Here is a 16,792-nt window from a genome sequence, read left to right as displayed (position 1 = left end):
AGCCCAGCACTTCAGACAACTGTTAGAATGGCAAATTTTCAGCTTGTGGTCCACCCGTCCCCAGAAATGTAGTGCTGAACATCCAATTCCAGACAGTTCTGTAGATTTAGAGTGTAACTTAAGCTCATAACTAACTGCTGCCCTAAATGTTGTGTCCTACCTTCATATAGCCAGTCGCTGAGCCCATTGAAAATAACACCTTCCTTTCCTGTGGAGACCACTCGGATGGCTTGTTTCCCCACATGGGCACAGTAATAGATGTTATTCTCAAAGATAAATATCTAATTTGAAGGGAAAAAGAAAAAGAGAACAGCATTAAGCAGTGGCTCCGTTATAAAATGTTGCATTTTGCTTTTACAATAATTGGCAGTATAAAAATCACATAGCACATTTTTATAGCATCTTTTGTCAAAAAAGGATTTCCACAGCTTGCCTCCAATGCCATCGACTAATAGAAGGATGCTAATTTACAACAAGCTGAAGCCTTGGTCCTTCAATATAAGCTTTATTTTTCTTACTCCTGTCTTCATTTCAGAAATTGAACAGTGCAGTGAGGGCATGAAACAAGGAACACCATACCTCTGGATTTTCAAGAAGTGGGGCCAGGACACAGCAGCAGTTTGCAGAGTTAATTTTGATGATATATGGTGACTAAACTGGTATTTGGACACTGTTTATTCCTTGTTTCCAGTTGCTCCTGTTTCCTTAAAACAGGACCAGCAACCTATTACATAATTTTTGCGTCCAGTTTTTAATGGAACTGCAACAAAACAGCATGTGCTGCCGGAGTGGGGCAGCCTATGGGATTGCAGCACATGGTGAAAAAAGTATGGGGAGATTGGGGTTTTGGCTGGGGACTGGGTGCATGGGACACAAAGGGATGCCCTAGACCTCTGTCCCAGCCACAGTCCCCAGCTCTTCTTCCTGGGGATGATCACAGAATCACACAACTGTAGGAGTTGGAAGAGACCTCCAAGATCACCTAGTCCAACCTCTTAGCAACTCCAGCTTGAACAAGAATTGAACAAGAATGTATCAATATAAAATTCTTATCAATCATAAAATTTCAACCCAAGATTGTCAGGGGGCTAGCATCAGACTCCCAAATGTCTCCCATTTTTTAAGCTAATTTTGTGTGAGTTATTAAATTTCCTAGATCATCTTTTGGAATCATGCAGTTCATTTGGGTATTTAAGGGTTGATGAGTAAGCAAAGTGAGCAAAACTTTAGCCAGCCGTAAAAAGGAAGGAAGGAGGGAAGGAAGGAGGGAAGGAAGGAGGGAAGGAAGGAGGGAAGGAAGGAGGGAAGGAAGGAGGGAAGGAAGAAGATATTGGTCTATCATATCAGTCTTTATCATCTGCTTAGATGCTTGAATGTCATCCATAATACACAGATCTTCTCCTCTCCTCCACTCAAAGAGAACTGCATCCTAGTCTTATTTTTTAAATATTTTTAAATTCCATTCAGACTGCAAAGATGTACTGAGCAGGGCATCAGGAAACATATACAGACTATAAGACAAACTGTTAATAGAGTTCAGCAGACATTTACACATGGGGATTTATAGCCTTAGATATATTGGAACATATGTTAGGTGTCTATACCATGATACAAGAATGCAATTTCTCATGTTACCCTCATGAAAGGATAGAATTGGGAAAAATATTTACTTTCAGCTTCTGTTTCACATCCTATTATGGTAAGCGTTTCACCTAAAGATGAGCTGGAAAGATTCCAGAAGAAAGTATAGGTTTTAATTTAATTTTGTCAGCTGTTATTGAGAATTTGCCTATGGGTAACTTGCTTTTCTGCCTTCTAGCCTACTAGGGCTTTTAAACTAAGAAAAGCTGCAACCATTTAAATTTTTTTTTGAAAGTAAAAAAAAAAAAATATTGTACAAGATACTACATTCTCTTTAGTACCTTGACGTTTAGTAAGCAGAGGAGCCAGACGAGGGACACTGACTAAAGAATTTAATGTGTTAGTTAGCCTGCATGGGAGGGTTGTTGAAACTTAAGTGCACATAAAATTCAGGAAGACTGAGCAGAATAAGTCACTTTGAGCAAAATGCTAGGTTGCTTTTCATAGTCAAAAATAAAAATCAGTATAAACAAAGGAGCATCAGTAGCAGCAGCACCAATAATAAGAGCAGGAGTCCAGCTAGGAGGCTGAAGAGGGGCAGGCAGCATAGGATGGCTGCGGGGACAAGGACATTGCTTGGACAGCCCACATCACACCATCCTGCTCTGCAGCTTCTGCCACAGGCAAGGCTCTGTACTCCCCTGTTTTTACATCTTCAGTGTCCATGGGAGGCATCCTGGATAGTCCCTAACACCTTGGTGGCATGTACTGGTGAAAGTGCGAGGGAAAACTGGTCAGACTGGGACTCAAGAAAACTGTTCTCAGTTCTCACCGCACCTCAAGGATGCTATTGTAAGACAAACCCAAACCTCTAAGTCCAACAACTACACACGTGGTGGGTGTTTAGGGGTCTCTCCTGCAAGAGGCACACACAATCAGGTGGAGTTATTCAAGTGATGCAAACCATTTCTTGCCCAGCAAAGGAAGGTTTTGCAGTATTTTGTACTGCCTTAAATTTTAAATGAGTCTACAGGAAAAATAAATAAGGTAGAATGACAACCTGCTCCTGCCCTTTGCTTTGTAAAGCACTGCAAATGTTTCCTGTCTTCACTGTTTTGTCTTTCAAAGCTTCATTGCACTAATCAGTCTGCATGCGGTATCTGGTAGCTGCAATGGAAAATAATATAGTGCTCTGACTTCAAACTGTCTCCCGTGTAATTCAGAGCCAAACTGCAGCACCTCATAGAGAATTTAAAATTATCCTCCTAACTACAGTGCCTTGTACCCTAAAAATGTCAAGCGTAATCAAGATAAAAGATAACTGAAGCAGCACAAGGAAGATTTCTGTGTAATGTATCTTATAAATTAAGAAAAAGCTTTTGAACTTCAGTTATTCATCAAAAAAGAAATGTCTTTGGATTACTTCACAGTCTGGGTTAGAAAGATATTAGATGATTTTATGAAATAGCTTTATAATATTTTCCACTGTTTTGATTTTATTACATTAAAGAAGTACTTTCTATCAAAGAGCCAATCCTTTGAGCTAATTAGAGAGTAAGAAATCTGTATAAAGAAAAATAATTTAAAAATGTATGGACATCACTTTCACATTATTTTATGCTTCCTTTACATATTAGTCCTGTAATAATATAAAATGAAAACAGAATGGGTCAAAGGAGATATCAGCAGGTTGAGTACCATGCTCATTTTTGTTATGACACATTCAATGCAGAGGAAAAAATAGATATTCAGAAAGAAGTAAGAAGAACAGAAACATCCCTACATAGATTGAAGAAAGTAAAATAGTTAATTTTGTAGAATAAACAGGTAAGTCGTAAACTCCACAAGCAAATGAAGATGAGACAGAAAAGAAGAAAAGGATGTTTTTGCCCTTTATTATTATTATTAACCAAAACAACACAGAAACCAATGAAACCTGAAAGAGAGCTGTTTAAAAAAATAGATAAAAATATTTTCTCCCACTGAAAGTAGAATTAATGTATGGAACTCCTTGCCACTGGACGTAATATTGGAAAGAACTTCCTTCTCTTTCTGCTGGATGCTATAACAGGGTTCAGAATATGAAATATGCCTTAACAAAGACAACTGGAATGTCCTGGGAGACTAAGATTTTATTTTTATTTTTTTAAATTTATTCACTTACTCCGAGGGTAATAATTTCCATGTGGATTTTACTGTTAACTTTATGGTGCTCAGGATATCACCTGAAATTTTCAGCTTAAACTTAGAACCCCCGTAGCCTCAGGTATCAACACAGCACTAATTTACTTGGGCTGGGAAGAAATCTCTGCCTGTTTGCAACTTACATTAGAACTGATTACTGCAAGCCATTTGACTTCCTTATGTGACACAACTGATACTGAAGAAAAAAATACTAGGCTGGTTGAACCAGCAGCCTAAGCCAGGAGGAGAATGTTAAGCCAAAGATTAAGTATTTATCCAGTAAAATAAATTTATCCAGTAAGATAAATGCTTACACTAACACAAAATAAACTTAATCCATGTAAAACATACAAGAGCTGTAACAACACTGATTTAAGGAGGATTCATTTCAAACTTTTTTTTTTTTGGGGACTGCGTAAAGGCTTCTTAAGTATTGTTCTCTACCAAGCCAATCCAGAGTGATAGTAAGTAATTATGATGCAGTAATTAGAATACTGATATTTTTCAGTGATTTTACTTGCAAAATTTTTCAGGAATCTAATGAAAATAATCTCTTTAAGACCACTGTGAAAGTCAGAGTGGCCAACTATTTTGAGCAGAAGGATATTACACCTCCTTTTCCAGTTATTCCACCCTGCTTACTTCCAGCCAAAAAGGTGAGTAAAGTTCCTATTTCTTCAAGACCAAGATAAAATAAGTTAATACACATTAATCTGCCTTTTTACTGCTTCTATTTATTCTCCAGCTTTCAAGTAGAATTATGAGCTGATGTTCTCTTTCTCCCATGTTTTCTAACGTATATAACTTGTCACTAAATGGGTGACATCACTCAAATTTAGCATCTCCAACCATAAATTTAATACCTGGGTGCTTATTAGTTTATTGGCACATTGTAGAAGCATGAATGCTTTCTACATGTCAGAAGGGAACCTTTTCCACTGCCAGGTCAGCCCACAGGATTTAACCACAGAGAGTAGTTAACATGAAATGTTTGTCCATTTCACATGGAAAGTTTTGTCAACAGACCTGGTCTTCATATACAGACAAGCACAAAGATTTGTCTTGAAACTGTTTTAAATTCCAGATTGGCCAAGTTTCCTTATAGTCTGAAGTAGACAGTCACAAAACAGAAGGCTCGGTGAGTAGGGAAATATAGCTATAAATCAACATGCTACTCTTTCTCCATCCAACATAGTGTCTACTATTTTTAATGTTAAAGCCTTCTTTTATTTTCAGAATTTTGTTCTGTTTTTTTTTTTTTTTTTTTCCCTCTTTACAGAATTTTGCAAATAAACCGTCAAACCACTTTACTGAGGGAGTATTCTGGCAGAATAAATAAAATAACAGATTCATTTTAAAATTCTGTCTCAGGAACACATTTATTTTGCAGATCAGTAAATTTATTTTTGTAAAGGTAATTATCTACGGACTTCGCTGTTCTAGGTTCTGAACAAATGCACAGAAAAGACAGTCCCTACCCGACAGCATATCATCTTCACAGAGTGATAAGCACTATTGTCTCCATTCAGCAAGTAAAGAAAACAAGAAGTAGAGACACTGAAGACAAGACTCAATTGCCCAAACACAGGTACCCAGAGCTGTTTTAAGCCTCTTCATTTATCTAAAACATCTTGCAGATATGGTACAGAACACATGGGAAACCTGTGCTCTCCTGAAAAACATCTAGAGGCCACATATATTTAATACTATTCCTATATATAAGAAGGCAAATCCAGTTTTCAATGTCACATGGGAACACTGGAAAAAAACACGAGTCAAACCTGGACAGCTTGAGCTCTATTCCAATGCATTAACCATAAGATCATCCTTACTATTATTATCATTTCACATCAGGTAGACTATTATAAGCTTGTGAATACTTGGGAGAGAAGCAATCCAAAATGCGCCTTGTCCTGTTATGAACTCCATGTTCAGCTGATGAAATTACTTGCAGAGTCATGGTCAGCTTCAACAAGATACTTACTTGAACTCATATTTCCTTTTGCAGAGGCAGAACTGCAGCCACTGTAACATTTCTTTTGCTGAAATAGCAAAGAAAAATGGTTCTTGTATGTATCATGCTCTGTACATTTGCCAGTACACACCGGTTGGAATCAATCCTGCCTCACCTTGTACATGAGGTTTTGTCACCTTTTGTAAATATGTGGTTCCAAAGGCACGATCCAGTCTGTCTGAGATGCCAAGTACACTCAGCAGGGAGATGCAGGTGCCAATGAAGAACTAAAGGAAGATAAAATATGCCTAGCTCCATGGGATTTTTCTTCTCCAGCAGCTTTGATGGCTGTCTGTGTGCTTCTGAGTCCAAATAAAGTCAATCAATGCAGTCCGTATAAGTTACGTGACTACCACTTCCACTGAATATAGACAGCCAACAGAAAACATCCGGTACCTTCATCCACTCAAGATCTGGCCCATTAGCTCTTTGATGGCAGGGACAGCACATGCATGCTCCCAGCTAGTATTGCCCTAGTGCTAGGCTTCCTCATGCACACCCTTCATCGTCTCTAAAAGCCCTCTCCTGCTGCAGGGAGGCACAACCCCAAGAGAAGGACTGTAGCATATATTTTGTGGTTATCACTTAGATGCTGTTACAATTAGACATGCCAAAGTCTTTGTTCTCTTCTACCTACAGGTCAATCACACCAAATTTCTTAAGCAGCAGGCACTCGTATCTCCAAACAAGCCCAATGAGAATATACATGGGTAAATTAAGGTAATCACCTGAGGCAGATCCAGACTTCTGCAGGGTTAATCAGTCATTGAATGAAGCAGGCCTGCAACACTCCCTGGGGTATAAATGGGGATTCTACTGCTCCAAAACATTCTATTTCCATCAATTATTTCTTCAATCAAATGTGCATGTGAACAATCTCACAGACTAATCAAGGACATTTTAAACTTCAGTGTGAGATAACTTTTTTCCTTCCTTCCTTCCTTCCTTCGTCAAGTAAAGGCTGGTAAAATTTCATGTTGTGAATTGAACTGTATATTAAATATAAATATATTTATATGGTGTTACATATCACATAGGTGATAAAAAAAAAAGAAGACATCTTTAGCCTCACGGTGTGTCCAGGAAGAAGAGAAGAATTACCTCTTTGCTTATACACTGGTTGAGGGATCTAACAGCCATGGCATGCAACTGGGGATTGGAAATGTCAGATCATAAACACAAATAGTTTTGAACAAGCTGTTCCTGAAAATGCGCATACAGGAAGATCTCTTCCTTCCCCCCATGCCTCATTTTCTAGTGTTCTCTAATTCCATTAAAATAATTTGGAGACAGCCCCGCTTGAGCTAGTTTTGATTTTCCAGTGCCCTATGAAACCTAGAAGCTGAGGACTGTGAAAATGAAAAACTGCAAAGAGAAAGATTCCCTTGCTGTTTTGCCCAAGTTAAAACTTGTCCTTACTACACAGAATTAGCATGCCCATCACTGTCCATGCAGCATCTTGAAGGAGATATGATAATTGTGTTTTCACTTTGGGATATCAAGGAAATCTGACAAGCATTGTACCGAAAAGGTCTTGGCATTTTGCAATGATCATTCTTACACCAACTGCAGCAGAGAAATATGTGATCAATTCAAAATCAGTTCTAAAGCTTGCTGCTCATTGACTATGCATGATTTAATGAATACTTTGCTGATCTTCTGAATACCAAAAAGGCACTAATGGAAGCTAGTTGAACATCAAAGTTTGCATTCTGTCATGAGTGTTGTTCTTAACGCACATGATATGATTACACCAACTCATCAGTTCTTCAAAAGAGTATTAAAATCATAAACTGACCCTCACCAGTGAAAATACATAATAACAGCTAGTATTTTAATTATGGTTTTCTAGTTGCCATTTAAATATAGCTTGATAGCAGGTGGGTTAAAGCAATAAGTCAAAAATCTTCAAAGTATTTGCATTCTCCCCCACCACGCAGTTCATTTTTGCAGCTTAAGAAAGAGACAGATAACAAAGAGACATATAACAATGGAAAGAAAAAAAGATTTTTTTAAGTTAACTTTTTCTTTACAAAACCAAAATGACATTATTATGATCGGTGATAAACCAATGAAAGTATTCCACATGATCAACACATTGCAGAGAATGACATCTTGATAAATTATTGACAGAGAAGGCTACAGTTTCAGTTTTTCATACAAGGATTTAGCTTTGCTTTAAATCAAAGAAAGAAGATAACTTCTTCCAAAGCCAAGGATTTAGAAGGCATAGCAGTTTCTGAAGGTATGCAGCACCCAGACAAAATTTTCTTTAGGCAGGGGTAAGGTTTACTTTACTTACCCTTTACATAGAAATGGGCAAAGGTGGTGTTTATAGACCAAAGCAAGGACTATGCCAGTATTAAAATGATTCTGTGGGAAGACTTTCAAGATAAAGAAGCTGAAACTGCCCCCAGGGGACTACTAAAACCTGAGAATACAGTAGTACAGATTGATGCACATAAGAACCATGCTGATCCATAAACACTTCAAAAATAGTATTAATGACTCCTCATTGGAGATCGAAGGCTTGTACGCATCTGATATGAGTAGTGTAAGAGATTAACTGCATGGAGATCAATGCAATGAAAGGAAATGCAATTGATTCTGCAAAGGAAAACCATCAGAGTAACTGTAAAAGACAAATGAATACTTCTGCATGCAGTGACAGCATTGACAGCATCTAGCAAACGAAGCACAGAAGAATTATCACCTGTAAAATATGCAAATATGCCTTGGGAAATAAATGTTAAGACCTTAATTTTGCTTTCATTGTCCATGGACAACAAAGAGACTAAGAAGTCAGATGGAATGGAAAAACATTCCTTCATGTCTTCAAATGAAGTTTTTTCTATTTCTACGATCACAGCTGCCCCAGAGATGCAGCAATTTGCACAGTAGGTTCCAGGCTTCACTTCTTGATCTTCTGGAGCTCCTCTGGGTTACTGGAGGCTCTTAGAAACCTTGAAGAACATCAGGGTGCCTGTGGCTGCTGGGTAAAGATAGCTCTGATAGTCTGTGGCTTGTAACCAACTCAGGTTTGCTATCCAGCACTGACTGGAGCAACTACCCTCGCATATTGAAGACCTTGAGCCAGAAGAAGCTCCCAAGGGAGGGGCTCTCCAGGTCTGGGGTTACAGGGATGGCTGGGGCTTATCATTGGTGCTGGTGTAGATGCCTGCAGGAGTTAGGAATGGGTGGAGACTGTGTTCACCAACAAGCAGTGAGAGAAGGGCAGAAGACTGAAACATCACAGGTGGACCTGACTGCAGAAACTGCAGGGAATGTGAAAGCTGGGGACAGGCTTGGCCACAGACACCATGTAGTTCAGGATCATGAGCATAAGAAGCAAGGAAAAAAGATGGATGACAGCCCTGGACTTCAGGAGAACAGTCTTTGGGCCTGTTCAGGGATCTGCCTGGAAGAATTCCATGAGACAAGGCTCTGGAGAGAAGAGGGGTATATGAAAGCTGTTGGATTTTCATGTTTCACCTCCTTCAAATTTAAGAATGATTAATTCTGACTGTAGGAAACCGAGCAAAGGTAGCAGGGAGCCTGTGTGGATGACCACTGATCTCCTGACCCAACTCAAACATTAAAAGGAAGCATACAAAAGGTAGAAGAAGGTGGACGGATGAGCTGGAAGGAATATAGAGACGCTGTCTGTGCATGGGTGGGGTTCAGAAAACCAAAGCCTATTTGGAGCTGATTTCTATAAGTGACATGAAGGACAACAAGAATGCTTAGGGAAAGTCTAGGGAAAATACAAGTCTGCTGTGAAAAAATAATATATATATAATATATATATATATATAAAGAATTTTGTATAAATAATTTATATTGCAATTCCTCCTTAGGAACAGTTAAGAACGATAATCTTACATAAACCTTACTAAAATCACATTTGTGATTTTATCTATGTCTATAGCATTCAGTAGAGTTTGGAGTTTTTTTCCTCAAGAGATGTTAAGGTTCCCTTTGGAAAGCAGAAGAGTTTGCAAGATCCTCTGGTTCTTAAGGTCTTTAGAGACAATCTAAACTGGCAGTCAAGGTAAAGTCCCGTATAATAGCCTATAGGAGTAACAACTGAATTCTATGATCTAGAGACACACTTCCCCCCCTCCTCCCACCCCCTTTTTTAACAAAAAAAAATGGACACAGAAGAGATTTTTGTCTTCATTCTCCCAGCCTAAGTCCTTAACTACATTAATATTCTGCTCAGATTTCAACAATCTTCTTCATATTTTTGTCATTTCATCATTACAAATACAATCTATTTCTATTTATATTCTGTGAAGATGCCAGTCCATAACATGTACAGATTCTAATCACACCTAGAATCCACCGGAGTCCAGCCAAATAAGCAATTATTATGACTGAGAAGATTTAAAAATAGGTATGTTTTAAGAAAAATATTCTGTCCTATTTTCTGTTCTTCAAGGAAGAAAAGAGAGTTTATTTCACATCAACAAAGAGAACCATGTCTGCTTGGAATTTCTTGCCCTGGATTCTAATGGGGTTATTTTAATTTATAACTGCCTTGTTGCATTAAAGTATGTATCAGTAAATGTACCATTTAGTATGGAGCTCTGATTCTGCTTTTAAGTTCTGCTTGATGGATTATCTTGTATGCTGTAACCTAATATCACTGATGTCTACGTAGAGCATCACTATAAATTAGATTATTTAATGTGAGATGATACAGTGTTTCATTTTAACTATTTCATTGTGTTATAGAATGAATATCTAGCTAAGAGGAGCACATAGATTACTTGCCAGCATAAAAAAAATAGCAACTGGTTTCCTCCAGGTACATGACTGTCCTTGCAGAGTTAATATTCCTCTCTCATATGTTGTCTAGTAACAGAAACCAGCAGCATTTATTCTGGGAGCTGAACAGCATATACTAGTAGACCCAACGGTATTGTTCTTGAAGTTTTCTCATAACTCTGATCAATGTCTGTGGAATGCAAGACCACCTCTGTAAAAAAAGGTGAGCTGTTCCACAGTCTCTCAGGTTGTGCTCCCTAGTCTGCTTGCCCTGTCTTAAAACACAGTGTTTAAACATACTGTTACTAATGACTGCTGCTTTATAAAGTAAAAGGAAACTATTTTCATGAAAAAAAAAAAAAAAGCAGCTTTCCAAGAGCAACTCTTGTAACTTCCTAAGTACTTATTTTAACGGACTACGTCTACAAACCACAGCTGTAAAAGATGCCAGAAACACTTATGTACAGAACCAAGCATACACTTCTAGATGTTAGATCTTTTAAATGAAAAATGCTCCTAACCAGAAGATACATGCTTGATATCCCTTTAACACAACCGAAGTTAAAGGAATTTCAACATCTTAGATCTCAAGGAGGGAATTATTTTCAGTGGAAATGACCGTGTGCTAGTATGTTGCACTGTCAGGAATTTTGCATGTTTGTGCAACTGCAGTAGCATACAATGAGATGCTGTAACATATAATGGAAGAGAATTCAGTACTTGCCTTATAGTACAACAAGATGCTCTGTGACAAAAAGAAAAAATGGTCTGAGCTAGCAAATCCGTCTATACATGAATTTCTGGTAGGAGCATACTCAGTGTGTGCATGTCCACAATGTTTAATGTTTTAATCCTTTAAGTCCACTGGGAGGTACAGTTATATTGCCATCTTCATACTGTAACTAAACCAGAAAAAGTAACATCTACAAAGACATTGAGAAAACCCATAGCAGTGGCGATCCTAGGGTGATCATTTAGGGTGATGCCCTAAATGCTTCATCATCTTATGTCTCTCCTATTCAGATGTAAGAGAAGTGAATTTTTCTCTGATTTATTGGTGAAACGTCTATGGCAAATCATCAATTAAATTTTTTCTTTGAAATCCTTCATGTCCACAGAAAGGGCAACAAGTTATTTATAGTAATCACCTGTATCATTTTTTCAGTAACATTTATTGAATCCTCTTCACTTATCTTAAATGTCTTACTCTTTTGTCACTGGTGAAAACGCATCACCAAGAATGCTGAAATGGGAAAGGACACAACCATTTTCAGCAGAGCTCACAACATTAAGCATGCCAGACATTCCCTTTAGTGAATGAGAACTGTACATATAAAGCCTACTGATGTCAGAGGAAGTGACAAGCATGTGCAAAAATAAAAAACAGGGCACCAAGGCCACTGTAACCAAAGAGCAGAGCATCAAAAGGAAGCAAAAAAACTCAACCAACCAACCAACCAAAAAAAACACACTACTTTTTCAGTGTAATATATTTCACTGGGGATTTCCTAAAAACTGTATTCTAACACTGGGAAAGGGGATGAAGGGAAGGTTTATTCTGAAACTCATGCTTTTACCAGAATGCAGAAATCATGCAAAAAGCTGTCCTCTGACTCTGAATAGGGCATATATGGGAATTAGAAAGGAGGAAACCACTTCTTCCTTGCAACTAACGAGATAACCAAGCCAGAATAATTATGCACAGCAGACCACAGCTAAATAGAGATTCAGAGATCATTGTAAAAAGAAAAGGTGAGAGAACAGCAGCTTAAAGATGATGATATAAACATCTATGAAATAATAGTGAAAACAAATAGACCTACAACAACTATACACACAGCAGTTCAAATGCTTTGCCGGATTAGGAACAACAACAAATGATTCAGTACCTCCTGTGAAAACTGTCCTCCTCACCTGATATCTATTCAGCCCTTCTGCCTGGAACCAAACTGGCATAACAGGCACAAATTCAGGAAAGGAAAAAACTGCTGATTAGAGGAGTCACTCCAGTTTAGTTCCAAGTGTCATCACTTAACCAGCATTTTGCATCTAGATATCCTAGTTAGCAAGACATTATGCTACAGTGTTGAAATGATTTGATAACAAATTAAATGGATTGATTCTGGCCCTGTGCAGCAGGATCTATCATTCAAACCTTTTATACATGAATTAACTCCAATATTTCTCTAAATTGCATTGCACTTTTTTTTGACAGCAATATCTATAACAACAAGCTGTTTACCAGCATTAGCATTCATGGTTTGAGAGCACCTGCAAAGTCCTAACATGGTAAGGACTGAAAGACTTGTTCCTCATTTCCCCTGGTATTCGCATTTCACTGAAATTGAGATTTCTTATTGCACCTGCTGTGAAACATAACTTTTATTACTTTAGAACCAATTATACACTTGATTGCTGCATAATCTGCAAGAATAAAAGGTAGCTCCTGCTCCAAAAGAGTTGACACTGAAAATAGTTTATTGGCTCTGAATGCAGAAGAAACCCTTTCTGACCACTCTCTGGGTATGCAGTAAACGTAAGGTCAGTCAAAACTTCCAGCAGCTAAATACAATTATAATACTTTTCCTACATGACTTTGGTAGTTTAAGGAAATAGTGGAAACAGTAGAAGACTGACTGGCCAGGAGAACTCACAAAATATTTCTCTTTGCTGAAGAGTAAATACTATGATGTGTGAGAGAGATTTTTGAATTATAACTGCTGCCTCTAAAGTTGTGCAGAACTGCATCCCCCATCATCTGATGTGTCATCATTATCATTAATATCTGTCAGGACTGTTACAGCTTAAAAAAAAAAAAAGAAAAAAAAAGAAAATAGAAGCGTGGCAGAAATTATTCTGACAACTGGAATTTAATAACTCCTGTGAACTGTACCTTAGTGTTGGCACTGTGAATACTCACTGCACGTTATTAAAGTAGTCTTGCAGCTTGGGCCTTCCTTATGACAACAGGGCTCAAGTACATCCTTAGTGTGTCCTTGAAGCAAACATTTTAAACCTAGATGTGCTCATTTTGGAGTAACTTAGACAAAAGCATCCAGAAAACCTCTTGTTTTTTGTTTTTTTTTTGGATTCTTTGGGCACTTCAGCTACAGACATGCACTAGATGGTCTCACTCCTGGAGACTTCAGCCACACAGACAAGCAAACCAGGAAAAGATCACTGCCCTTTTTTTTTTTTTTTTTTTTTTTTGGATAAATAGAGAGGTCTGAGCCTGTCAGTCTCACAAATTCTATGAAAATTCAGATCAGTGTGATAGTAACGACTAACCATTGCACAGACAATATTGGGGAAAATATACTATAGAAAACTCATGTACATGCCCATGTACAGAATCCACTCTAAAAATCTAAAGATGTAAAACATGAGACTCTTAAAATATTCCAGTAAAATCAATTCAGAGAAATTTTTCTCTTGTTTGTTGGATTGTTTGTTTTGTGGTAGAATTGAAACTACATCAGGAGGAAGGTATGTTTTTGTTGAGTCACAAATGGCAAGATCAGAAAAGGACAGGAAATCCCAGATAAGCATACACAGAACAGGGCAAAAATAGAGCATAACACTTTTTTTTTTTTTTTTTTGCAGTTCTATCATGCCACCAACATCCTTATGTTGCTGAAAAGCATCATGCTTTGATTCTGTTTGAGAGAAATACAGCCTATTCACTGAAAACCACCAAGCAACATGCTGAAGGTCACTGGGCTGATGCCATTGCATACTAAGAAGGACTTTGGGCTTTTTGATGCATCATGGAAAAGATGGATTTTTTTCAGTCCTTTTCACAGTCATGTACACCCAGTGAAAGTGAATATATCACACTGCTATTCCAATTTAACACTGCTTTCCACCCTTTCTGCAAAGGTAAAAATAATGGTTCATATCATAGGATGAAAGAGAAGAAGGAGCCCTTTAATAATTGTCACATCTAGGGAATGTTTTAGCTCTTGTACTGAAGTTGGTGGCTCCTTTTCTGTTGACTCAGAAGAAAAGCCTGACTCTTCCACGAGTTTTGTTAGACTTTTAACTTGCCAAGTCTTTGGCTGAAATCTGAGAAAGGTTGAAGAATATATATATATATATATGTATGTATATGTATGTATATATATGTATTTGTGAGATGCCAAAAGTGATGGTTTTTCTGCATTCTGATCTCCTGACAGATTTTCTGAGTTCCAGTATCTGCCATTATTTACATAGATCTGTTGGCATATATGGCATTCTACAGGCTACTAAGAAGTCAAGAACCATGCTCTGAGGAGTTCATAATCTCAAAGCTGGCATATAATTTAATAAATAAGGACAAAAGAAAATGAGATAAATAGAAAATTGCTCCTGGGAAAGTTCCACTCTTGATTCTAAACCACAAGGAGTTCTGCTGTTTCTTCTAAACCACAAGGAAAGCAGATCATTCAGGCTTCTTCTGTTTCAGATTTGATTCTTTTTGAATGATTAGACATGCAAGAGAGAAAGAGGTCAGATGGTGACCAAAAGTTGCCCTTGGAAGGAAGAAAAAATGGAAAGAAAAAGTTGTGGAACCAAACCATCTACTCACCTGTCCTACCTCTCCTTTGCATTGCCAAAGAATGAATGAGGAGATTTCAATGGAAAAGCTTTTAGTTTCCTGAAAGCTAGGGTACCTCGAGGTGATACAAACCCACTCACCCTTCACTTCCACCATTTTCTGTGACTCTAACATGTGCTTGCCCTTGTAACCTCCCAGGATCAAGGGAGCCAAAACATAGTTTCCAGTATGTTAATTCATTCCATCCCACTTGATAACATTTCCTTCCTCCTGCAACACAACCCAGCCTACACTTAGCAAACATTCACACCATCAGATCTGAAAAGACTTCGATTTTTCTCTGTGTTTGCACTAGATGTTGGCCTCACAGAAGGAGACAATAACTTCACTGGGAATTATATTCCGAGTAACTCAATTAGTCTTGAAATTCAGAAGACTGAGCATTGTATATTCCCTTTATCTCGTTTATAATGCTTGCAGATTTTTATTCTTATTTATTTTTTTGAGAAAAGCTTCTTTCTCTTTGGCAATTCTCTTCTGATCATTAGCTATGAATAGATACACTACTGAATTACAGGCCAGCAGATTTACATATTTAGAAGCCAAAAAAGAAACATCCAGAACAAATCAACTGTTGCAAAATAATTCCAAAATTCATATAAAATTAAATGGTAATAGGAATATTTGAAATTACTTTAAAAAATCTGCCATGCATCCCATAGAAGGAATGTGTACCAAACTTTATGTCTTAGGGAATTAAGATTTTACTGCAGTCTTAATAAAAATCAGTGGAAAGTGGTATCAATTATTTCAGTATTAAAAGATCAAGCTGGGAGTTAGAAAGCCTTTTCTTCTCCTGAACTGTATGTATTGCTTTTTTGTATACATAATTTGTCCATTTTGATATGAATATGTTTTCTTTCTATATAGTTATGTTACTTTGGGAAAGAAGGCAATAGAGGAAGTAGATTGGTCATCTTATCTTTGGTGTGAAAGAAGTTAATCTTCTTTCTAAGATGGATATTAAATACATCCATTCAGCTTGGTAGAACTAACATAAATGTGAGTCAATAACATGCAGAGTCTCAGGGTGCTGAAGCACATAAGTCCACAGCAAAAAATATGATAGAGAGATGTCATTGTGAACAGAAGAAAATTGCTAATGCAACTCAGTATTATCTTTCAATTAACAGATGTACCTTTTGTTATATATTGCGAAGCTTAGTTTGTTAGACTTATAACAGAAAACACTAGCAAACAGCAAATAAAATAATGCTGCTCTCTTTTTGTTTTCTTTGCCATATCCTAGAGGCAGTCTCTAGCTGTGTTTTCAGCTGATTGTACATTATCAGCTATCCAGAAGCCTAAAGATGTGAACTCATTGGTCTTCACTAATATAAGAGAGTTTGGTCAGCATCAGACCCTCAATCTCTTGTGATTTGGAACAAACTGCTCAGCAGGGATCTGTTGGGCAGCAGGCTAAGGAATTTGAAATGGAACATGTTAGAGGACAGAACCAGGGCACATATGTGGGTGAAATGAGGAAAAATGAGCTTCTCTGAAGTCATTTTGCATAGAGGCAAAGGCTGCTGCATCTCCACTCCTACCAGATTTGAGGTCAATGACTTTCTGAAGCCTGATTTTCCTGATGGAGCAGAGGAGAGACTTTTTGTTCCTGTAGCTGTTACTTTCCCTCTAACCTG

General features: G+C 37.7%; 1 protein-coding gene across 1 annotated transcript in view; it reads right to left on the bottom strand.

Annotated features, from left to right (window-relative positions):
• Positions 1–16,792, bottom strand: part of DPP6 (dipeptidyl peptidase like 6) — a 408,025-nt gene that overhangs the window by 82,983 nt on the left and 308,250 nt on the right. Inside the window, exon 8 of the mRNA XM_035554362.2 lies at positions 161–281. Coding sequence (XP_035410255.1) covers positions 161–281 — 121 coding nt within the window. The remainder of the gene's footprint in view (positions 1–160; positions 282–16,792) is intronic.

Source organism: Cygnus atratus, chromosome 2 (assembly GCF_013377495.2).
Source record: "Cygnus atratus isolate AKBS03 ecotype Queensland, Australia chromosome 2, CAtr_DNAZoo_HiC_assembly, whole genome shotgun sequence".
NCBI lineage: Eukaryota > Metazoa > Chordata > Aves > Anseriformes > Anatidae > Cygnus > Cygnus atratus.
The sequence above is the reverse complement of the archived record's forward strand: the minus strand, read 5'-3'. Positions and strand labels throughout refer to the sequence as shown.